This window comes from Balaenoptera acutorostrata, chromosome 9 (genome assembly GCF_949987535.1).
Source record: "Balaenoptera acutorostrata chromosome 9, mBalAcu1.1, whole genome shotgun sequence".
In the NCBI taxonomy this organism is placed as follows: domain Eukaryota; kingdom Metazoa; phylum Chordata; class Mammalia; order Artiodactyla; family Balaenopteridae; genus Balaenoptera; species Balaenoptera acutorostrata.
In genome coordinates this window covers 89,577,982-89,604,289 of record NC_080072.1, presented here as the reverse complement: position 1 = coordinate 89,604,289, position 26,308 = coordinate 89,577,982, and the positions used below count along the sequence as shown (strand labels likewise).

General features: G+C 36.4%; 1 protein-coding gene across 1 annotated transcript; it reads right to left on the bottom strand.

Annotated features, from left to right (window-relative positions):
• Positions 1 to 2,659: 2,659 nt before the first annotated feature.
• IL18 (interleukin 18) lies at positions 2,660 to 26,287 on the bottom strand. Its single transcript, XM_007172993.2, has 6 exons — positions 26,137 to 26,287; positions 11,353 to 11,436; positions 10,528 to 10,539; positions 6,225 to 6,359; positions 5,279 to 5,412; positions 2,660 to 2,904 (listed from the first exon to the last, which is right to left on the bottom strand). Exons 2-6 carry the CDS (start codon positions 11,426 to 11,428, stop codon positions 2,683 to 2,685), a joined length of 579 nt encoding a protein of 192 aa, XP_007173055.2. The 5' UTR covers positions 11,429 to 11,436; positions 26,137 to 26,287; the 3' UTR covers positions 2,660 to 2,682.
• Positions 26,288 to 26,308: the final 21 nt, after the last annotated feature.

Sequence of the window (26,308 nt, the reverse complement as noted above, 5' to 3'; positions counted from 1 at the left end):
ATAGTAATTCAGTATTTTTACAGATTATACTCTATTAAAAGTTATTACAAGATAATGGCTATACTTCCTTGTGCTATATAATATATCCTTGTTTCTTATCTATTTTATATATAGTACTTTGTATCTCTTAATCCCATACCCCTAATTTGCCCCCTCCTTGTCTTTCTTTTTGATCATAGCCATCCTGGTGGATGTGAAGTGGTATCTTATTGTGGTCTTAATTTGCATTTCCTTAATTAATGATGTTAAGCATCATTTCATGTGCTTATTAGCCATTTGTACATCTTCTTTGGAGAACTGTCTATTCAAATCTTGTGCCCATTTAAAAATTGGATTGTCTTCTTATTGAGTTGAAGAGTCCTTTGTATTTTCTGGATACAAGTTTTTTGCCATACATGTGATTTACAAATATTTTCTCTGTGGCTTGTCTTTTTACTTTCTTAATGACATCTTTTGAGTAAAAAAGTATTTTTTAAATTTTAAAATTGGAAATAATATTCTCAGGTTACAAAGATATTATCAAGAGGTCCCTGTACCATTCATCCAGTTTAACTCCCAAATTTTGAGTTTTGATTAAGTCCAATTTATTAAATTTTTTCATTTCTGGATCATGCTTCTTGGGTTGTGTCTAAAAAAATCTTTGCCTAACCAAGGGTCTTGACATTTTCTCCTGTTGTATTCTAAAAGTTGCATAACTTCAGCTCTTACATTAATGTCTCTGATTGAGTTTGAATTAATCCTATATATAGTGTGAAGTAAGGATCTAGTTCATCTGTTTTTGTTTGTTTTTGTTTTGCATGTGGATATTCAGTTGTACCAGCACCGTTTGTTGAAAACCCTCCTTTTCTATCAATTTGCCTTTGTCAAAAGTTAATTGGCCATAAATATAGGGGTTTAGTTCTGGACTTTCAAATCTGCCCCATTGATCTATATGTTTATCCTTGTGTCAGTACCAAACTGTTCTGATTACTGCAGCTTATATTAAGTTTCAAGATTAGGAAATGAAAGTTACCCAACTTTGTTCTTTATCAAAAAATTTTGGCTATTCTGTGTCTTTTGGATTTCCACATACCGTTCAGGTACGGTTTGTCAACTTCTGCAAAATAGCCTGCTGGAATTTGGATGGAGATTGGGTTGAATCTATAGATCAATTCGGGAAGAACTGCCGTCATAACAATATTGGGTCTTCCAAACTGTGAATGTGAAATGTCTCTCCATTTATTTAGATCATATTTAATTTTCCTCAGCAATGTTTTGAAATTTTCAGTGTTCAAGACTTGCACTTCTTTTGCTAAATTTATTCATAAGCGTTCATTCTTTTAAATACTATTGTGAATGGAATTGTTTTCTTATTTTTATTTTCAGATTGTTCATTCTTGTATATAAAAATACAATTTATTTTTGTATATTAATCTTCTGTGACCTTGCTGAACTTGTTTATTAATTTTAATAGGGGTTTGTGTGACACATATGTGTATATTCCTTAGGATCTTCTACATTTAGAATCATGTTGTCCACAAATAAAGACAGTTTTACTTTTTCCTTTCTAATCTGGATGACTTTTCTTTCTTTTTCTTGTGATTATACTGGCTAGAACCTCCAGCATGATGCTGAACAGAAGTTGCAAGAGCTGAAATTCTTGCTTTTTTTTGTTTTTACCATTAAAGTATATTAGCGTTTGCTTTTCATAGATGCTGTTTATCACATTGAGGAAATTCTCTTTCAAGTTTATTGAGAATTTTTATTATGAACTAAGTTTTGTTAAATGCTTTTTCTGCATTTATTGAGATGATTGTGGGTTTTTATCCTTTATTCTATTAATATGGTATATTAATTGATTTTAGAATATTAAACCATCTTTGCATTCCTGGATTGAATGGTACTTGATCAGAGTGTATAATCCTTTTCATATGTTGCCGGATTCAGGAGCAATCTGACTTTTAAAGATATCCTGACTTTGGAAGAAATGCAAAAATTAGTCAAGTGAAGTGGCCTCTTTATAAAATCTTGAAGGTTTTTTAAAAAAATTTCCAGTAACTATGATACCTTTTATTCATAACTTGAGTCAAAGCATTAATTCTTGAACTGAAATACTCTTCCTTATTTATTCCCTCACACAAATGCTTATGTAATTTTGCTTTACACATAATCTTTCTCTGCAACTTTATAGTAATTGAAAGCAATTTCCAGAAAATCATATGATTTCTCACAACATCTCTGTGAAGTATATTGGGAGAGAGGTTGGAATAGTTTTTCAAACAAAAAGTAAAGGCAAAGGATGAGATAATAGATTAAGACTACATGGTGAATCACTGTTTATAGCTTAAAATCTTTAAGGTTTTAATTATTTTCTTAAAAACTAGAAAATTCAAATATCAGTTTTATTCATCATTAGGACCAATAACCCAAAATATTCAAAACACTTCTATTGAATATAATCTATTTTCCCATTAACACTGTAGAATGTGTTTTCAAACTATGCATTCTTTTTACATTATACAAATATTTAATTCACCTGGACAAGAGGAAGTCAATTCAATTTCATGAAAGCTTATTATTCATTTCTCAGTAGTATTTTTTGAGATCATTATTCATTTTATTTCATCATTATAATTGTAGGTTCGAACTCAACCCTTTTGAAACACAAAAACTCAGAAAGTTCAAACTATGCAATTTTAATATCTAGTTCTTGTTTTGAACAGTGAACATTACAGATTTATCTCCATTTTCATCCTTTTTTTTCAAAATGAGTTTGAAAAGGTCGTTCTCTTTTTTACAGGCTAGAAAGTATCCTTTGTACAATGAAGACTCAAATTGTATCTTATCATCATGTCCTGGAACACTTCTCTGAAAGAATATGATGTCATTTCCTTCATCATCAATATTATCAGGAGGACTCATTTCCTATAGAGAAAAAAAATTACTTAATTTTTTTACGACATGACCAATATGAATATGTGCAGTTTATTTTGAAATATATTACTACACAGAACTAAAGAGGTTTATATTCTCAAGAGTTAAGGAAAACAATCTCTGATTATAGGAATACTGATCTCCTTTCCCTCTTAATTTCTAACCTTCCATTCTTCTTGTCCACTTTGGCTTTTCACACTATGGAATGCACATTCAGGTCCAGGCCTCTAGTTTTTCCCAATATACCCATCAGATGATTTCCTTCTCTCCTCTCCCATTAAGTGGAGTCCATATTTGCTTAAGATGAAGTAGAGTTCCAGCAAAGACCACAACCTTTTTAGGCTAATATCAGTTCCTGTCTTCTCCAGCCATTCACAGCTAAAGACATTGATGACCTCCACCCATAGGCCTAGGGTAGCTCCAGTTTGTGAACCAACTGTGAGAGAGGCAGGAAGTGGCAGTAATCTCAGCTGCTTCCTTCAGTGGAGCCTAGAACTGAAACTGGCTATAAATAGACCCATTACTTGTTCTAGGGCTTAGTTAGCAGCTTTTGGTGCTTCCCTGCCAAGCATTCCAGTTCCATAGTAGTCCTGAGTTTCTATCCTGGAAGTAGTCTGTCTCTTGGCTGGACCTTGCCCTGGGAGGCCAGATGGTGATTCCTATATCTCAGCTGCAGAGTAGGGATTTCCTAAGAATGGCTAGATCACTTGAAACTATAATCCTGCTAACCAGAATCCTGCTAATCCACCTAACTGACAGTACTGCTTGCACTTTTCCTATTTTTGCAACATGCCTACTTTCAGGATGGACTAGAAAATGTGAGGACCACCTCAGGTTCTTTCCATGTTAATCCCAGAACCAGTAGAAAATTTGAACTTAATTTTGACCCTCTGGTAGCAAAGATCTTCATGATCCTAAGGACTGACAGAGAGACCTTCAGACCCAAAATAGCATCCCAGAATCCTCCTTAGATGCCTGAAAGAACCTTTTTTTCCCCCCCAAACTTCTCAATCGATTATGGAATTTATAGCCATAACTCTTGATCTTTGTCCTCTATCAACAAGTGTGAGTCTTGAATTAATGAGAGGATAAATTAGTTCTCCCATTCTATTATTTGCCAAGCACTTTTCCCATCTTCTTGACACTCGCCCCAGTCTCTCAATAAGAATCCACTTATATATTTTCCCAGTTTCTGACTCTGTCTCTGCAGCTGAATTAGTTTTCCTCTATCCCACATGGCTTGAGCTTGGCCATCTCCCTCTTTCCCTTCTGATTTTGTTGCTAAGTAACAACATGCTTAATCCTCTCCACCCTGCCTGTCCACCTCCAGGCTTCTAACGCCATTACAATAACTGAGCTTCCTAGCTGTCAGTTCAGGGAGCAGGGACTCCAAATTGTCACCTGAAGGGGTGGTACTCTGCTTGGAAGGGGATGGCTAAGGGATTTGTTTGGAGGCTCTATTTGTTACAGACACACTGATCTTATCTGCATTATATTTTCGAGTGGCTTTTTCCTCCCTCCCAAGTTGCCCCTTGGCATGTCTACGAAAGTCATACTCTAAGTTTCAGTGGGAACTGGGTGATCTTTATTGCGGTTCTTTATTGGCAAATCCCCACTCAGAAAGTCTTCAAGACATGGGATTCACCTTTGAAACACTGCCAATTTGTGAGCATACCCTGCCTGCTCTCATTGGGAGGAAAGTTTTCTGGGTCAACCCATATCTATAGTTAATGGTTGTTTATCTAATAATAATGGGAAAAAAAGAGAAAAATAATGATGGAGGATAGAGAAAAAAGCAGTGGTCAGAAATAATTTATACCTGGCTTTGAGATACATTATACCATTGCTTTTACAACAGATCCTATTAATTTTTTTCACTTAGATTAACATTAAAAATAACATACATCAACTGAAAGCTGAAGGTTGTAGCTACGACTTAGGCTAAGAAGTAGGAACAAAACAATTAGGGATTAAAATATTATCATCATAATTTACAAAGTAGAGGGTTTACAGAAGAACGATTAACTTCATTCTGTGTAGCAAGACTTATTCTGGAAAGTCACATGCAGTTCTTAAACATGATAATTTATATATATATATATTCTGTATTATTATTTATCTATAGATTGATTATTCAGAAGACCTAGGTTATGAAACAAGTGTTGATCCCCTTCCTCCCTATGGCAGGCTCAGAAAAACCATGATGTTACTATAGTAGGTTAAAGAGCTTGACAGTTTTTAGTAACTGTCTATTTTAATGGTTCTCTACTTCTTGCTATTCTTATTCTAGATAAAAGGTTGGACTGGGGATATTTTGGTTTTCTAATTTTGCACATAAATATAACTAAAACAAATTAAGTCTTACCTTAAAGGAAATAATTTTGTTCTTACAGGAGAGAGTAGAAATTTTCTTACAGTGCACAGAGATGGTTACTGCCAGACCTCTAGTGAGGCTGTCTTTATACATACATATGATAAATATGGTCTGGGGTGCATTATCTAAAATAAACATTCACAAATGAGAACACTAGTTAGAAGAATTTTTGCAAATAAGCATTTAGGGAAATTAGCCAAAGGACAATCCTTAATAGGCCCATTACCAATCCCACACTCTGAGATTCAGCCATGTAGCAGAAGGAGACTATATACAGTGACACACATATTCTTTAAAACACATTTAAATATGTATTATAATACAAATGCAGCAACTTTTAAAGTGTTTTAGAGATATTCTGAATTCTAAAAGATTGTCTTTAGCTTTTAAACGCCAAATAGAATATTAAAGCTCTATCCGTTAAGGTAAAAATTCAGCATTTTTCAAGAGTGCATCATTCACTTTTTCAGCTCTGCCTAAACTCTGATATTTGAAATTCATTCCTTGGAAGGCACAGTAAAGTTATTCATTTTCTAAGGCACTCTAAATTTCTGGTGGAAGACAGACTTATTTGAAGTGCTTGTATATTTATATTTAATTTTGACTTCTGAAAATGTTATCAGCAATTTCAGCTATAACCAGCAGGTATTAAGGATCCAATTCAATGGAGAGCATATACAGTTAATGCAATTACAGTGAAGGGATGGTGATCCAAATGTAGGCTCAAAGATCATGACCCCAGCACTATCTTTATTGTATCAATTTTTCAGCCCAACTAAAAATTATGGATGCCCTATAAAGTTTCTTGTAAGTGAAATTATTACTACCATGACTTTTCATGTAAGCATTAGGTCTATCACAGAAAATGTAGGCAGTAAATGGAATGGGAAGAAGTAGCTTGTCATTTCCATGTTTACAAATGTATATAAAAAAATACCTGAACAGTCAGAATCAGGCATATCCTCAAAGACGGGTTGACTTCCCTGGTTAATGAAGAGAACTTGGTCGTTCAAATTTCGTATGACTGAGAACTTAGGTTCAAGCTTGCCAAAGTAATCTGATTCCAGGTCTTCTACAATGCACATGAAATCTCATTTAAAAAATAATCTTTTTTTTCTAAATTTACAAATAGGCATATTATATATTCCAGCTTTCAATAACAATCACAATCTTCTGTTATAGAAGTTAAGGTAAAGTTGCACAGTGTTTTTAAACCCACTTCCAGGGGCATACCTTGATTCTTGTTATCACTCAGAACCACTCTACTATTGAAATCTTAAATTCAAATATCCTACCTTTGACCACAATCTCCTATCCTTTTAGTTTTTTTATACTTTTCTTCCACTTTACTGAGGCTTCCTGATTCTTACATTTTCTTCCTATAACCTCTCCCTGTCTTCCCTTTCTTCTCTATGCAGCCTGGACCTCATGGTTCATCATTTTATCTACCCTTTTGCCAGTATCTTGAATCCCAAACTCATTTCTTTCTACTACAAAACTCTAAACCTGGCTGCTGAGTGTGCTGCTGGTAAACAATCATACAAATGTGCAAATTGGTGCCATAACAAACACATCGATTGTCAATACTTCTTTTCCAGTTCAGCATTCTCTTCCATAGTCCATAGCTTCAATTCCAAGCCTTCTTCATTTTCCTCAGGATCTCTGCATCATCACCTCTGCTTTCACTTTCAGCAAATGATTTCCTGCTACTCCACTTACAAACTTAACTATGGCATCACCTGTTATTTTCTCTACCCTCTTGTCCCAAGGGAAATGTGAAAAAGGTGCCTCTTCTGCTACCTAAGGTTAACCCCATTTGTGCTCTGCATGTACTTTCAATGAAACCTTGATTTATCAATTATTCCCTCTCTTCCATCAACTCAGCAATTCTACTTCCTGGATTTTATCCTAAGGAAACATTAGAGAAATGTGTAAATATTTCTCTACAAGAATGCTTATGGGAACACTTTAATAATAAAAACAAACTGGAAACAACTTAAATGTCCATCAATTGGGAATTGATCAAGTAAATTTTGATATGCCCTTACTATGAATTATCATGAATTTAATATAATTGTAATTATTCATTGCCATGGAAAGATGTCCATGTGTATTAAACTAGAAAAAGAAGCTTAGGTATAGTATTTTATATATATATAACATCAAAATGATAGCAATGAATATTTTGGGTTTTTTTCATATTTTAGTTTCTCATTTTATCTTCATTGCCTGAATTATTTATAATAAACAAATTATTTTTATAATCAGAAAAACATAAGGCTTTTTATTTTGAGATTTAAAACACCTCCATCAACAGAATCCCACTTTATAGCTAGTATTGTTTCCCTCCTCCTTTTAATAGCCAAGCTTCTGGCAAGAATTGTATGTATCATTTCCTTACTTTCCATTCACCCTTCTACTCATTGCAAGCTTCTCCTCACTGGCTCCATTTCTCCATCAAATTGCTTTCACCAAGATCACCAAAATCCCTGTTGCTAAATGTAATAGATACTTTCTGGCTCTTGGTTTTCAAGGCTACAAAATTCAACACAATGCCTATTATCTCTGTCTTGAAATGCCCTCCTGGGATTCTGTGGCATTCTCTGTTTTTCTTCTTCCTCTTTGGTTGCTCTGTTCTTTATTAGCTTCTCTTTCTACTGAATCCTTTAAATGTAGGTACTCCTCAGAGTTTAGTCCTTGGCTTTTACTTCCTCACGCTACACATTTCCTCTGATTTGTCATGTTATTCTTATAGCTTCAGATGTAATTTCTATTGTATATATGTCTCCCACATCCGTATATCCAGCCCCAAATTTTCTCCTGAGTTTAGAACCACATGTCCAAGAATCTACTGGACATCTCCATTAGGATGTCCCACAGATATCATCATTCATCATCAATAAATTCATCATCTATCTTCCTCTTTGCCCTGCAAACCTCTCTCCCCTGCTCTTCCTCTTGCGTTTCTTATTTCACTGAATGGTACAAATTGCCTACGCGAAAAAACATAGGCATCAGCTTTTCTGTCTTTCTTTCCATCCCCTTCCAAATCCATGTCCTGTTGATTCTTCCAAGTTTTTCTAAAATCCATTCACAGCTCTTCAATGGCACCCCACTGTGCCTACCTTAATTCATGTCGCCATCATTTCTTATAGGGACTACAATAATAGCTTCTTAGTTGGCATTCCCCTCCCCTCTTTTTTTGCCCCCACAGCAATTCTTTATATGGAAGCCAGAAGGAATTAAAATTCAATTTTAATTAAAGTTAACATTCAGAGATACGATCATGTTATCTTTGAATTTTAATGAATGACACTGCCACCCAGAATAAAGATTATATTTTCCATATTTTCCTTGCAGTTGGTGCCATATGACTAAATTCTAGTCAATGGAGTATGAGTGGATTTGATGTTTACAACTTCTAAATAGAGCTTTTAAAAGGAGTGGGCCTGTCTTCCTCTTATTTTGAACACCTTCTTGCTAGCTGGGATGTGGACCCAGGAAGTGTAATGATGATTTTCAAGTATGTAAATGATTTCAACAACTAGGAAAGATGGAATAGAAGAAGACAGAAGAAACTTTAGATTCCAACATCATCAGGCTGCATCCAGCCATACTAATACTGAACTGCCTACTTGGATTCGTATTTGAGAGAAATATTTTCTATCTTATTCAGTTACAGTATTTTTGGATCTCTTTGTTACAGCAAACTAATCTGTATTCTAGATCATACATATTGTGCTTAATGAATCCCCATTACCCCAAAGATAAGGTCCAAATTCCATATCTTGGAATAACAGAACCTTCTTGATCTGCACCCTATTTATCATTCTTCTCTCATCATTTTCCTACTCTTACTCTACTCCCATTCTGAATTACTCTTAATTCCTCATACATACCATGCTTTCTTTCATATCTTGATCTTTGCATGTGTTCTTCTCTCTGCATAGAATACCTTCTCATTGGCTAACCCGTATTTACTCTTCAATTCTGTTCCTCTTTCAAAGTGCCCTCCCAGAGTCTACTGGACTAAATTAGGTGCCCTTCTATGTGCTCCCATAGCATCTGTGCCTTCATAACACTTAACATACCACATTCCATTTGCCTCCCTAATGTGCCTGCTTCTCCCTATAGGAACTGTGTTTTGCTCACAATTGTATTGTAGGGCCTAACATAGTGCCAGAGATACAGATGCCAATATTTATTGAATCAAATAAATGGGAGTAGGGCAAATTTTAAGAAACATGAGGAGCTATATGACAATGACATTTCAATAAGTCTGGAAAAGAAACTGGAAGGAATAGTATTTTTCAAGAGTTCCTGTTGTATATTTCCAGTCCAGTAAGGATCACCTTAAGAATGGAGAAAGTGCTTTTTAAGGAAAAGTATGAGAAACTAATGACCTTTAATAATCTGGGGGTCCATGAGAGCAGCGGTCCCCAAACTTTTTGTCACCAGGGACCGGTTTCTGAAAGACAATTTTTCCATGGACTGGGGCCGTGGTTTGGGTGGCGGGATGGTTCAGGCGGTAATGCGAGTGATGGAGAGCAGCAGGTGATGCTTCGCTCCCTCACCCTCTGCTCACCTCCTGCTGTGCGGCTGGGTTCCTAACAGGCCGCGAACCGGTACTGGTACTGGTCCACGGCCCAGGGGTTGGGGACCCCTGCGTTAGAGGATCATAGGCTTTATATGCGTATGACCCTCCCTGAATGTCAACAGGACAAGGAATGGGTACATCTACCTAGGAAGAGAATGACTCAACCTAATAGTTCTGTTTGCTCTACTTTCCCCCATCTCCTCTACTTCCAGAATTCTCTGAACCCTGGGAGCCTCCCAGGCTTCTTTTCAGAGCACTCCTGAGAGGGAAGGTTGAAGAAGGAAGATGTTCCTGATTTTGGACAACAATTCTCATGCTTCAACCCCTTTTCCTATGTACTCCAGAGAATCCATGACTTTCTGCTAATCTCAGGATCTATGTAATTGGCAAGGTCTATTTTGTAGATTCTAATAGCTGAGAATTTCCTATGATGTAGAGAAGTGTATTTTCTTAGAAATTCCCTTATAGTCATCTTTATTCCAAGGCAGTGCTATTGAGTCCACATTCCTTTGAGGGAATATTAGCTTCTCAAATAGATCGGTACCAGTTTTTCAGCTGAGAATGGTGATGGATGTGCTGGTGGGATGCTTACTCAAGTAGCTATTTATTTTTACAAAGAAAGAGAAATAAATTTATACTTTACCATCATTTTCAGCTAAAGGGGAAAAAAGAGAAACAAAATATGTTAAATTCTATATTTCTACTCAATTTCCTCTCACCCTTCTCTTTTATTACTCTTTTCTGCCCCTCTGCATTCTTTAACCCCTATCTTACTGGTGATGGTTTTTGTTGGCCCCATAAAAATATAATATAATCATCCAAAAGGTCCCATAAAATGAAGCTAATTAGACTTAGTGTGATCTCAGGTATGTTAGATATAAAACCTAAATCTAGGGTTTATAAATTTAAATTTGTAGCCAAAAAGAAATTTTATAAAATGATAGATTTTACTCTTAAATTTATTGCTTCAAAAAAAAAAATTTATTGCTTCAATGGAAAGTCACCTAAGAGCTTTCTATGAAGCTTTCAAATGAAACCAAACTGCCCAAGGAAGCTTAATAATAAGAATCTGTTTTTATTTGTCAAATGTATTTACATAAAATGGTATAACTCACAGAACTCTAGATTTCAGATATGTATCTCTTAACATAATTTGCCAGGTTGCTTTGGGAAATTGTATATCCAATTTTGTGGGATTTTCATGATGTGCACCTGCAGCCACCTTGTGAGTGGGCTATTACTAACTAAGTACCAGGACATGTGGCAGGACAAGGTGCTGGGACCTTGGACATGTTATGGTTAATTTCTAGAGACCCAATATTTTTTTTTTTCCAGAGAAGTGTGTTGTTAGTGTTACAATGGAATTTGGTGACAAAAAACAAGTCCCTTAATAGTTCACCTTACAACATCTTTTCTAGTTGAATACATTTATCTAAACCCTGTATTTGGTCTACGGTTTTGAACTTACCTACAAAGTAAAGTGTACTGTTAATAAATTTCATTTCCACAAAGCTGATGCAATTGTCATCTGGTTCAGCAGCCATCTTTATTCCTAATGAAAGCAAAGAGTCACCTGTTAAAAGGTAGTGATTGCTCCTTTTACACAAAAGGAATCTTTTACCACTTACTGCCTTGTTCTACCTCCAATTTCAGAAATCCAGCATGCTGATGAACACTCTGGACATTTAATAAATGCCAGGAGTCTTCAGTTTATGAATGTACAACTTCAAATGTTCTTTTGCAAACCATTAGATATTTGGAATCTAGAAAGCATTTTCTCATTAAACAATGTTATAAAGGGTGGATAAGTGGTCTATTATTGAACTGAATTATTGTTCCAGTATTTTGGTGGAAATATACATATATTTTCAGAATAAATATAGGATGCCAGAAACACACCTAATCCTGTCCTTTAAGTAGGGGCTGGTTCTATCTCTGTCTTACAACCAATGGGATCCTGTGAGTGAGATACTGAAGATTGTGACTTCATTGTCAAAGTGCTAAAGGTGGGGCAATGATAAAAATGGTGTTTCTGACTGGGAGTGGGGGCTAGGTGGGAGGAGGCTGAAGGGCTCTGGCATCTGATGGCTCTCTTTCTCTCTGAGCAATAGCAGCTTTTGATCTGGAGTCTGGACTATACTATGCTTTTTGCACAAGTAGTACATGAATACAATCTTCCTGTAAAACATCAAATAATATAGGATTTGAAAATGTTAAAAATTCTTTTTGCTCTTCTCCTTTGTGCCACCCCACCCAACCCCACTCCAATATGGCGTGTATCCTTCCAGACCTTTGTTTATGGAGCAGGGGTTCTAAATCTGGGAAATCTGTGAACTTGGATGGGGAAAAAATTACACAATTATTTTCACCAACCTCTTTTTTTTTAAAAATAAATTTATTGATTTATTTGTTTTTATTTTTGGCTGTGTTGGGTCTTTGTTCTGTGCGCAGGCTTTCTCCAGTTGCAGCGAGTGATGTGCAGGCTTCTCATTGCCATGGCCTCTCTTGTTGCAGAGCACGGGCTCTAGAGCGCAGGCTCAGTAGTCGTGGCACACGGGCCCAGTTGCTCTGCGGCATGTGGGAATCTTCCCGGGCCAGGGATCAAACCCGTGTCCCCTGCATTGGCAGGCAGATTCCCACCCAGTGCGCCACCAGGGAAGCCCTTTTCACCAACTTCTAACTGAAATTTAACAGTTCCTTCCATTATGGTGTAGGAAACAAACCACACTATTATTCACAGTACCTGTGACTATCATTAATAGACATACATATTTCTTACTGTATTGTAATTGTTGCAGAGATCTTGAAATATGGTTTAAACTCATTACTACTTTGAAATATATGGAAGTTATTAGTCCCAACAGGACATCTTGTTGTTAATGTGTTAATAAAGATGCACATATATACCTTATCAAAATTTGTTAAAAATTTTTTTTTTCTTTTTTTTTTTTTTTTAATTAATTAATTTATTTATTTTTGTCTGTATTGGGTCTTCGGTTCGTGCGAGGGCTTTCTCCAGTTGCGGCAAGCGGGGGCCACTCTTCATCGCGGTGCGGGGACCGCTCTTCATCGCGGTGCGCGGGCCTTTCTCCATCGCGGCCCCTCCCGTTGCGGGGCACAGGCTCCAGACGCGCAGGCTCAGCAATTGTGGCTCACGGGCCCAGCTGCTCCGTGGCATGTGGGATCTTCCCAGACCAGGGCTCGAACCCGTGTCCCCTGCATTAGCAGGCAGATTCTCAACCACTGCGCCACCAGGGAAGCCCTAAAATTTTTTTGATAACCCTTTAATTACAAAGGGTTTCCTTTCTCATTCTAAGTATTTAATTTTATGCATATAAAATCATGATTCTGAGAAGGGGTCCACAGACTTCACCAGATTGTCCATGAGGGTCCATGCCACAAAAATGATTAAGATATTCTACTCTAGAGTTCAGAAGTCCCTTGGTTTTCTGAGGACAGTTTTATGGTTGGTGCTCCAAGGAAGGTGGTTGGGTCACAGTTGTCAATTGGTATATATGGGGGTGTTCATACATCTATACTTAGAGGTTGAGAAATGACTCAAATGTTTTCTAGCATAGTTTGCTGAGGCCAAACATATACAGAGGAAGCAGGAAATTAAAACCCAGTTGAAAACATTTAATCCAAATTAAGCTAACACAAAATAAATGTTGATGGCTAATTTTGTTTTGTTTTTTATACTTTTTATTATGGAAAATTCGTATACATTGTGAAATGATCACCACAATAAATCTAGTTACCATCTGTCACTGTACAGTTACAAAAATCTTTTTTTTATTGTGATGAGAACTTCTAAGACAACTTATTAGTAACTTTCAAATTTGCAATACAATATTATTGACTATAGTCTACATGCTGTACTTTACATCCCATAACTTATTTTATAACTTGAAGTTTGTACCTCTTGATCCCCTTTACTCATTTTGCCTGCCCCATCCCCCTTCCCTCTGTTGACCACTAATCTGTTTTCTATGAGCTCTATTTTATTTTGTTTTGTTTGTTCATTTGTTTTGTTTTTTAGATTCCACATATAAGTGAAATCATGTAGTATTTATCTCTCTATCTGATTGGTTTCACTTAGCATAACACTTTCAAGGTGCATTCATGTTGTTGCAAGATTTCATTATTTTTATGAATGGTAGTCCATTATGTATACCATATCTTCTTTATCCATTCATCCATTGATGGACACTTATGTTGTTTCCATATTTGGGCTATTGTGAATAATCCTGCAATGAACACAGGGGTGAATACATCTTTTTGAATTAGTGTTTTTTGTTTTCTTCAGATAAATACGCAGAAGTAGAATTGCTAAATCATATGGTAGTTTTATTTTTAATTTTTTGAGGAGATTCCATACTGTCTTCCATAGTGTCTGCACAGATTTACATTTCCATCAACAGTGCACAAGAGTTCCCTCTTTTCCACATCTTCGCCAACACTTGTCATTTCTTGTTCTTTTGATAATAGCCATTCTGACAGATGTGAGATGATAAGTGATTGTGGTTTTGATTTGCATTTCTCTGATGGTTAGTGATGTTGAGCATCTTTTTTATGTACATGTTGGCTATCTGTATGTCTTCTTTGGAAAAATGTCTATTCAGATCTTCCGACCATTTTAAAAAATATTTTTAAAAATTTTATTTATTTATTTTTGGCTGCGTTGGATCTTTGTTGCTGCACGTGGGCTTTCTCCAGTTGCGGCAAGTGGGGGCTACGGGCTTCTCATAGCAGTGGCTTCTCTTGTTGCGGAGCACGGGATCTACGTGCGTGGGCTTCAGTAGTCGTGGCATGTGGGCTCAGTAGTTGTGGCTCATGGGCTCTAGAGTGCAGGCTCCGTAGTTGTGGTGCATGGGCTTAGTTGCTCCGTGGCATGTGGGATCTTCTCAGACCAGGGCTCGAACCTGTGTCCCCTGCACTGGCAGGTGGATTCTTAACCACTGTGCCACCAGGGAAGCCCCTTCTGACCAATTTTAAAGTCAGGTTTTTTGTGGTTGTTGTTGTTATTGAGTTGTGTGAGTTCTTTATATATTTTGAATATTAATCCCTTATTGGATATGATTTGCAAATATCTTCTCCCATTCAGTAGGCTGCCTTTTTATTTTGTTGATGGTTTCTTCATTGTGCAGAAGCTTTTTTGTTTGATATAGTCTCATTTGTTTAGTTTTGCTTTGGTTGCCATTGCCTTTGGAGTCAGAGCCAAATATATATATATATTGCTAGACTGATGTCAAGGAGATGTCTGCCTATGTTTTCTTCTCAGAGTTTTATGGTTTCTGGTCTTACATTCAAGTCTTTAATCCACTTTGAGTTAATTTTTCTGTATGGTGTAAAATAGTTGGCCAGTTTCATTCTTCTGCATGTGGCTGTCCAGTTTTCCCAATACAATTTATTGAAGAGACTGTCCTTTCCCATTATATATTCTTGCCTCCTTTTTCATAGATTAATTGGTCATATACGTGTGGGTTTATTTCTGGGCTCTCTGTTTTGTTCCATTGATCTATGTGTTTGTTTTTGTGTGAATACCATACTGTTTTGATTAATATAGCTTTGTAATATAGTTTGAAATCAGGGAGTGTAATGCCTCCAACTTTGTTCTTCTTTCTCAAGATTGCTTTGGTTATTTGGAATCTCTTGTGGTTCCATACAAATTTTAGGATTTATTGTTCTATGTCTGTGAAAAATGCCATTGAAGTTTTGATAGGGATTGCATTGAATATGTATATTGCTTTGGGTAATACGGACGTTTTAATCATATTAGTTCTTCCAATTCGTGAGCATGGAATATCTTTCTATTTATTTGTGTCTTCTTCAGTTTCTTTCATCAATGTCTTATAGTTTTCAGCATACAGATCTTTCACCTCCTTGGTTAAATTTATTCCTAGATATTTTATTCTTTTTGATGCAATTGTAAATGGGATTGTTTTCTTAATTTCTCTTTCTTATACTTTGTTGTTAGTGTATAAAAATGCAACAGATGTTTGTATATTGATATTGTACTCTGCAGTTTTACTGTATTCATTTATTCTAACAGTTTTTTTTTTTGGAGTCTTAGGGTTTTCTATATATAAAATCATGTTTTCTGCAAATAGTGACAGTTCTACTTCCTCCTTTCCAATTTGGATGTCTTTTATTTCTTTTTCCTAATGAATTGCCCTAGCTAGGAATTCCCATACTGTGTTGAATAAAACTGGCAATAGGTGGTATTCTTGTCTTGTTCCTGATCTTAAACAAAAAGGTTTCAGCTTTTTGCTGTTGAGTATGATGTTAGCTGTGGGCTTGTCATACATGGCCTTTATTGAGGTACACTCTCTCTATACCCACTTTGTTGAGGGTTTTTATTATGAATGGGTGTTGAATTTTGTCAAAGACTTTTTTAAATTTATTGAGATGATCATATGATTTTTATCCTTTATTTTGTTAATCTAGTGTATCACATTGACTTGTGGATGTTTAACCATCTTTGCATTCCTGGAATAAATCCCACTTGATCATGGTGTATGATCCTGCTAACGTACTGTTGAATTCAGTTTACTAATATTTTGTTGAGGACTTTTCATCTATATTCATGAGGGATGTTAGTCCGTAATTTTCTTTTTTTGTGGTTTCCTTGTCTGATTTTGGTATCAAGGTAAAGCTAGCCTTGTAAAATGAGTTTGGGAGCATTCACTTCTCTTCAGTTTTTTGGAAGAGTTTGAAAAGGATTGGTATTAATCTTCTTTGAATGTTTGGTAGAATTCATTAGTGAAGACTCCTGTCCTGGAATTTTTTTGTTGGAAGTTTTTTGATAACTGATTCAATTCAGTCTTGGAAGACTGTGTGTTTCTAGAAATTATCCATTTCTTTTAGGTTGTCTGATTAGTTGCTGTATAATTGTTTATAGTAGTTTTTTATGATACTTTGTATTTCTTTGAATCAGTTGTAATTTCTCCTCCTTCATTTCTGATCTTTTTTGTTTGAGCTCTTTGTCTTTTCCTCTTGTCTACTTAAAGGTTTGTCAATTTTGTTTATCTTTTCAAAGAACCAGATCCTAGTTTCCTTGATCTTTTCTATTGTCATTTTAGTTTGTATTTCATTTGTTTCAGCTCTGATTTTTATTATTTCCTTCCTTCTACTGACTTTGGGCTTAATTTGTTCTTCTTTAATTTCCTTTAGGTATAAAGTTAGATTGTTTACTTGAGATTTTTCTTGTTCCTTGAGGTAGGCCTGTATCACTATAAACTTCCCTCTTAGAACTGCTTTTGTGCATCCCATAAGTTTTGGCATGTTAATTTTCCATTTTCACTTGTCTCAAGATAATTTTTTAATTTCTCTTTTGATTTGTTCATTGACCCATTGGTTGTTCAGTAGACTGTTGTTTAATCTCCACATATTTGTGATCTTTCCAGTTTTCTTAATAATTGATTTCTAGTTTCAAACTATTGTGGTGAGAAAAGATGCTTGATATGATTTTCATTTTAAATTTATGAGACTTGTTTTGTGGCCTAACATATTGTCTATCTTGGAGAATGTTCCACATGAACTAGAGTGCACTTGAGAAGAATGTGTATTCTGCTGCTTTTGGCTGGAATGTTCTGTATATATCTATTAAGTCTATTGGACTAATGTGTCATTTAAAGATATTTCCTTATTGATTTTCTGTGTGGATGATCTATCCATTGATGTAAGTGAGATATTAAAATCCCTTACTCTTACTGTTTTACTGTTAATTTCTCCCTTTAAGACCATTAATATTTGATTTATATATTTAGGTGCTCCTATTTTGTGTGCATAGATCTTTATAAATGTTATATCTTCTGGCCGGGTTGACCACTTTATCATTGTGTAATGATCATCCTTGTCTTTTATTACAGTCTTCGTTTTAAAGTCTATTTTGTCTGATATAAATATAGCCACTCCAGCTTTCTTTTGGTTTCCATTTTCATGAAATATCTTTTCCCATCCCTTCACTTTTAATCTGTATGTGTACTTACATCTGAAATGAGTCTCTTGTAGGCAGCATATAGATGGTTCTTATATTTTTATCCATTCAGCCACTCTCTGTCTTTTGATTGGAGAATTTAGTTCCTTTACATTTAAAGTAATTATTGATAGGTATGTACTTGTTGCCATTTTGTTAATAGTTTTCACTTCTCTTTGTTTTATCGTTCCTCTTTGTTTCTTCTTTTCTTTCTTCCCTTATTGTTTGATGACTATCTATAGGGTTATGCTTAGATTCCTTGCTCATTTTTTTGGTATGTATCTACTATAGGTTTTTGCTTGGTGTTTACCATGAGGGCCACATGTAACAGTTTATATATAAAAGAGTATATTTTAAGTTGTTAAGAAGTTAAGACTGAATGCATTATAAAACTACATTTTTACTTCCTCCCCAAACGTTTTATGTTTTGATGTCATATTTTACATCTTTTTACTTTCTGTATCCCTTAACTAGTTATTGTGTAGTTATTTTTTTATTACTTTTGTCTTTTAATCTTTATACTAATGTTATTAATCTACTACCTTTATTACATATTTACCTTTATCAGTGAGATTTTTACTTTCATATGTTTCTTGTTCCTAATTAGTGCACTTTCTTTTCAGCTTAAAAAAGTCCCTTTAACATTTCTTGTAAGGCTGGTTTAGTGGGGATGACCTCCTTTAGCTTTTGTTTATTTGCAAAGCACTTTATCTTTTTTCCAGTTCTGAATGATAGCCTTTCCAGGTAGAGTATTCTTGGTTGGAAGTTTCTTTCTTTCAGCACTTTGAATATATCATGCCACTCCTTTCCGGCCTGCAAAGATTCTGCTGAGAAATCTGCTGATACTCTTATGGGGCTTCTTTGGATATAACAAATGTTTTTCTCTTGCTGCTTTCAAGATTCCCTCTTTAATTTTTGATATTTTAATTATAATGTGTCTTGGTGTCTTTAGATTCATCTTTTTTTGGAACTCCCTGGACTTCCTGGATCTGGATGTCTGATTCATTCCCCAGGTTAGGGTAGTTTTCAGCTATTATTTCTTCAAGTAAGTTTTCTGCCCCCTTTTCTCTCTTCTCCTTCTGGGAACCCAGTAATGTGAATGCAATTCTGCTTGATGTTTGTCCCATTGGTCCCTTAAGCTATCTTCACTTTTTAAAATTTGTTTTTCTTTTTGCTGTGTTAGGGTGAGTTCCACTGCCTTGTATTCCAGATCACTGATTCTTTCTTTGCTTCATCTAGTCTGCTGTTGAACCCCTCTAGTGTATTTTTCAGTTCAGTTGTTGTATTCTTCAGCTCTGTGACTTCTGTTTGGTACTTTCTTATTTATCCTATCTCTTTGTTGAAGTTCTTACTGTGTTTATCCATTCTTCTCCTGAATTCAATGAGCATCTTTATGACCATTACTTCACAATCTTTATCAGGTAAGTTAGTTATCTCCTTTGCATTAAGATTTTCTTCTGGGGTTTTATCTTATTAATTCCTTTGGAACATAATCTTCTCATTCCTCATTTTCCTTGACTCTCTGTGTTTGTTTTTATGTATTAGGCAAAACAGCTATCTCTCCTAGTCTTGAAGGAATGGCCTTGTATAGAGATGAAACTTACTGTTTAACCTTGCCCTAGTTCTTGGTTGTCACTCAGCCTTTGTGATTGTCTATGCAGCCTGATTTATTCTTGATAGGTCCCAAGTGCTGAGGGTGTGCCAAGACCTGTGAGTATTCCAGAGGGGGAGACCTCAGTCAGCCCCTACTTTCAGGCTGATTAGAAGCCAGACCTTCAGGCAGCAGCTTTTAAGATATGCAAATATATATTGCCCTGTGGGACTGCAATTGTGAGCTCTGCTAGCCTCCAGACCTGGTCATCTGAAGGTGTCTCTTTGACTACAGTTGCAAAAATCGGGGCTCCAGTTGAGTGTGTGAGCTCCTTTCTGGTAGGTGCTGGTGAACTGTAGCAAAGGCGAAAGAGAGTGCAGAGATGGTTCCCCCAGCCTGTGTTCCTTGAGAGCACTTCTATAGCCTCTAGATGAGTGGTAAACCTGAAGTGTGCCCTTCAGGCTGAAGCTCCAGGACAAGTCATCAGTCCTTTTTCACAGGGAGACTGGAGGTACAGTCTGCTGTCTGTGCAGTACCCTGAGGGTGGTAGCCTTCGGAGAACTCCCTGATTGTTTCAGATTCATGGGACCCAGAAATACAATCCCTCCAGCCACCAGAGCTAGGAGCTGGAGGAGCATCCCTCATGTGGGCTGTGCACACCTGCCTCACCTTGGCAGGGCCACAAGAGCAGTGCGGGGGTGTGGTGTGCCCAGTGGTATTAGCAGGTTAAAGGGAGAGTGCAAAGATAGCACCCACCAGTGCCGGTGCTAGCAAGATAGAGGGAAAATGCAAAAATAGCGTCTGCCAATGCCTCCATCCAGGTGGAGAGAGTCCCAAAAGGCTCCTGCATCTCCCTCAGATGCTTTAAGATTAGCAAATGAATCTCCTTCACATATGGTCTGGGTGCTTTTCAGACTGCTACTTTTGTGATGGGTCCTGTGGTGAGTGAGTCAGCACACAAGCCCTTTAAGTGTGGAATCTCTGTTTCCTACAGCCTTATGGTTCTCCTGGATGTAAACTCTATTGATTTTCAAAGCCAGATGTATTGGGGGCTCATCTGTTTGGTGCAGTTCCCAAGGGCTATGGTGCCTGATGTGGGGCACTGACCTCTCACTCCTCAGCTAGTAGCTCTGTTTTGTGATATCAATCCTGATTGTGGGTTGCTGCACCATAGGTGTGGTTTTTGGTGAGACCATGTCTCTCCCTCTCCTACCCATCTGGATGTGGCTCTTTTTTTTTGGGGGGGGGGAGGAGGTTTCAGCTAGTTTTTAGGTCTTTTTCAGAGGGAATGATCCATATGTAGCTGTAGATCTGCTGTCTGTGGCAGGAGGTAAGTTCAAGATCTTCTGAGGGCACCATCTTGAACCAACTCTCTATTTGGTGGCTATTTAACAGTTTTATCTAGATTCAGTTCACATATAATATATAAGCATATACATGTGTGTGTATATATATATATATATATATATATACACACATATGTATGGTTTTAAAATTATTTTAAATTTGTTTTATATTTTAATTTAAACAATATCTATAGAGAACCCTGTGGAGAGAACCACAGGGTTCTCTATAGATATTGTTTAAATAAAAAAACAAAAGAGAGAAAGAATGAGCTTTTGGAATATCTAAGTGCCTTGATGAAAGGGCATCATGGCAGGGGTGGGGGTGGGGATATTGAAAATAAATGGCTGAGATTCCCAAAGAAAAATTATACCTTCTTGACAATTTCATCAAAATCTGGCCTCAAATATTTTAACATGGTTAGCACATTCTTCATTATTTTATTATTTTTCCCCTGCTAGAATGTAAGTTCCATAAGAGAAAGAACCTCTGTTAGGTTCAGTTTTGTATTCCAAGTACCTAGAATGGTGCCTGGTACATAGCAGACATCTGATAAATGTTTGCTGAATGAATGAATAAATGAAAAAATATCTAAAATTATAATAGTAATAAATGTTAAAAAATAATACCACAATAAGCTATTATATCTCAAGAACTTCTGAGATATTTAAAGAACAGCTGAGCTTACATTATACTGACATGAAAGCAGATATTTCTACCAGGTATACAAGACACTTCCATGTGGCAATAGTGTCAACAGTTCACAACTCACTTGGCCTACCAGCTTTGAAATTGTCATTCTAGATAAACTATTTAATTTGGAGCTCACATATTTCATTTTGCCTATAAAGTGAGACTATTATTTTTATATTAAATTAGTTTCATTCTGCCTAGTTCAATTCAGATAAAATGTAACTTGCAGTGTAGTTGTTTGCCAAAAGCTTGTAAAGGAGAGTCGGATTATAAAGTCCTTGTTTAAGTAGGCTAAAGAGTTTGAACTTTTTTTCTGAAAGTACTGACTTACTTTCAGTAGGAGAAAGACATGGTCAAATTTATGTTTCAAAAACCTCACTCTGGAAAAACAAACAAACAAACAAACAAAAACCTCACTCTGGCAGCTGTAGAGAACGGATTTGATGGGATAAAGTTGGACAGAGGCCAGAAAACAACCACAGAAGCAATTTTAACAGTTAAGAGTTGATGAGGCTACAAACTAAGGCAGTGGCTGTGGGGATGATTCAAGAGAGCTTAAACAGCAGGATTTTTTAGCTGACTGGTTGTGGGTCAAATGGAAGAAGGAGGAACTGAGGATAACTTCAAAGTTTCTGGCTTGGGCAATTTGTTGAGTGGTTACCTCATTAAGAAAACAGAGAATAAAAGACAGGCTTGAGTGGAAAATAGTTCAGTTTTGCAAATCTAAGAGATATCACAGAAGTCAAAAAACAAAGGAACTTCAAGAAGGAGCTGCTTGGAGTCTGAAGCTGCAGTCCATAATTTAGATACAAGCTTAAACTTGTTCATTGAATTTGGCAATTAGGAAGTTTTGCTATCAGTAGAACAGTTTAGGGAAAGTGGAGGAACAGAAGGCAGGTGGACAAAGATCTAGGACAGAATGGGATGAAAAAGAAAAGTAAAGACAGTGAATATAAACTATTCTTTCAGGAAGTTTAGCTATAAAGTAAAGAGAGAGGGTGGCGGTTACTGGGGGATATATAACTTGCAAATTTCAATTTCTGGCTCCAGATCCACAGTTCCAACTGTAAGATATACTAATGAATTACTTTCTAAAGTATGTCCAAATAACCTGTCCCAAACTGAAACCTGGGAGTCCTTCTCAACTCTTTTGTCTAACCTTCTCCTGTCTCAAAAATACTGCAGATTATAACGCAGAAATGTGTCTAGAATTTGGTATCTCCTCTCCATCTCCACCAGCACTATTTTAAATCTAGGCCTTGTCACTTCTGGTATTTTCTATTTAATATTCCTCTACTTGGTTTTCTTGCTTTCAGATTCTCACTCACTCCATGCTGTACCCATTTATTCCCCCTGCTAGGCCAGAACTTCCCCTCCCTTTTGTGCCTGCCAAACCCTTCTTCACCCTTTATCCTTTAAAGTCACAGCTCAAACATGTCCTCTAGGAAAACTTCCCTGACTCCTCCATTCCTAGCTAATCATCCTCTCCTCAGTGCCCACATCCCCCTCCCCGCATTCATGCTTCTAAAATACCTCTTATTACCCTTAATTAAGATTACAAATAGGTGTGCCCGATTTCCATCTGAGTTTCTCTAAAACAATGAGTTGTCTTCTGTTTTTTCAATCTTTAACACCTGGAAAGAACTTATACAGAGTAGGAGCTCAGTAAATGTTAAATAAATGTTTGCTATGATAAGCCTTGTCGCCATGACAACAGTGTGTAAAGGGAATGGCAGAAATTTTTTTCTGTCTTAAAACTTAAACTCCATCTGAAAGCCAGTGAGAAAGGGAAAGAATACGAGGGAAGTCTGAAAACAGATTTTTAAAAATAGAATAATTTCTCTAATCTTCTTCCTCTTCTTTCTTTTCCTAGTAGTTTCTTTACTTTCTCTTTTATTTCATGTGAGTGTCTATTTTGAATTCTTTATTTTCTTAGCACTCTTTTTGTTAGATCTCAATACATTTTTAAAAAAATTTTTTTATAGCTACTTTATTTACTTATTTATTTATTTTTGGCTGTGTTGGGTCTTCGGTTCGTGCGAGGGCTTTCTCTAGTTGCGGCAAGTGGGGGCCACTCTTCATTGCGGTGCGGGGACCGCTCTTCATCGCGGTGCACGGGCCTCTCACTATCGCGGCCTCTCTTGTTGCGGAGCACAGGCTCCAGACGCGCAGGCTCAGTAATTGTGGCTCACTGGCCCAGCCGCTCTGTGGCATGTGGGATCTTCCCAGACCAGGGCTCGAACCCGTGTCCCCTGCATTGGCAGGCGGATTCTCAACCACTGCGCCACCAGGGAAGCCCATCAATACATTTTGATTACAAGTATTGTGTTCCTCTTCCTCTCCTCTCCCCTAATTTTCCTCTTTTCCTTTCTCATCCATGTTCCTTTGCTTTCTTAACTCTAATCTGTGAAAATTATAGTCCCCATTGGATAAAAATGTTTTGAATATTTCATCTAAGATTCTGAGATTATTGACTTGAAAAAAAAAGAGTTATAAACCACCCCAGATAGATCCTCCCAGGAGTAAGCAGCGATAATTGATTCTTTGCAACAACAAAAAGTTTCAGTTATACAAGCCTTGGAAACTAGCCAGAGGCTAGTGAACAGTAGAAAATCATGAGGGAGATTAAACCACATGTGTTCCAATCTTTTCTGGGGCAAGTCATTTAATTCTGAGGGTCTCAGTTTCCTCATTTAGACAAGAGAGAGTTGCATGGTCAATATTTAAGTTTTTTTCCAGCTCCAGCATTCTGTAATTCTAGATTCTAGTTAAGGCTGCAAAGAGAGAACTATTTATATGCGGCAAATGCCCTAGTAACCACTTCCTCATAATTCTAAAACAACACATATTGACGGACTATTTATTATATAACCAGCTTTGCTAAGCCACTGGGAGTTTAAAAGCATACTATTAGATTAAAAGTAAAAATGTCTTGAACTTGAAAAGCAATAATGATTATGTTTATCTTTGCTGTGGAATTCTAATTCTGTGGAATAGGTATGGGATGAAATGAGGAAGCATGTTACCTAATTAATTCACTAAAATCAGGCAGGTAATCATCTCTACAGCAACAAGATCAAAATCTAAATTTTCAGTTCTATAAGTCATTTCGTCCTTCAAAATTTTGCCATCTTACGAAGATAAGTATGTGGGCGCGGTAGAGGTGGGGGTGGAAGAAGACTCAGGTAAAAATTTAGGTAAATAGTTAAAGATAAAAGGTGTATATAATCAATTGCTAAATACAGACTCAAAGCAAGAAGCCAAAATAGAACTCCTGGAATGGCCTTGTGGGAAAAGAAGAATTGAATTTAATACTGATTGCTTGACTGAATAGATGGAGGAGAACATAGAAGAGCATTTATGTGATAATTAACACAAAATTATGGTGGGGGTGGACTGAAAGGAGATTTTTTTTACTGTAGTGGAACAATTCTGCTGTCTTGCAGTAAACACAAGGTAGGGTGGGGTTAGATTATGGAGGGCTTGGGAACTCACATAGAAGTGTTTGTATTTAATCTCACAGGCAATAGGAAAGCAGATTACTGAGCTGGCAAGGGTATTATGAGAAAAGATTAGAGACAGGCTATGAAACTATAAGAATTCATGTAAGAATTCATAATATTCATGTAGGGATATTATGGACAAGCCAGATTTAAAAAGATATTTTGAAGAAAGATTTAATAGAACTTGAAATAGCTAGATATAGGCAAAAAGAAGAGTTTAAGAGTGTCCTAATTTTTGTTATTTATACTTTCAAATGGAGATATTTACTCAGCCCTTCCTTCATGTGAAATAAAATTCTCCTGGGGAATGCTATAATATTGCCCAATGTAGGCCAGCCTAAGGGTGCTGATGCAGATTCCATCAAGATTATCAACCTTTTGCAATTTTTTTGTTTGCTTTTAAAATAAGTGATTCAGAGTTGAGACTCCCTTTAAATAGAAGCTTATTTATTTTAACACTCTAAAGCAGTGTTTCTCAGGGGTTTACGAGGTCAAAGCGATTTTCATAATAATTCTAAGATGTAATTTGTCATTTTCACTCTCATTTTCTCATGAGTGTACAATAAAGTTTACCAGGGGCTACATTTTGAGTGATATTGCATAAACTGAATGCAGAAGCAGATGAGAATGCAGCTGTCTTCTACTAAGCCAGATATTACAGAGATTTGTAAAAATAAAAACAATGTCACTCTTCATAGTAGTTTTTTTGGAATATATAGTTATCCGTAATTTAAAATGTTATTTATGCTAACATGTTATGTGCTTATTGTTATCTTAAAATAAATAGGTCACTATTTTTTACATTTCTCAGCTTTAATTTCTAATACAGCAAATGACAGTACTACAGTAAAAACCCTAGAGAAACAAAAATTCTTCAGGATCCTCAATAATTTTTAGGAGTATAAAGAGGTCACGAGACCAAGAAGTTTGAGAACATTTCCTCTGAAGTGATACTCTCCAAGGTTGGCTAAAAGAGAGAAAAAGATTTTCCTCTGACTATGCTATGTTTCTTATGTTGTTACTGACTAGTCGCCCGTCATGGTGATGTCAGAGAAGTTACCTCTCAATCGCTTTTCTAGCTTATTTATTTACCTCTAATTGCCATGCCTGGGTTTCTAAATAACGAGTAATGGTATTTCTTACCTGTGCTCAATAATTTCCTAGGCGAGGACGTTATCTGAAAGGTTTGAAGTCCCTTTCTTTTCCTGATAGAAGGCAGCCCTTCAGCAGCCGAAGCAGCCAGCCAGGAATGTGGAAAGCTTTGGGTAGCAGAACTCCCCGCTGCTTGTCCGGATCCAACAGCCGTCTGGGGGAG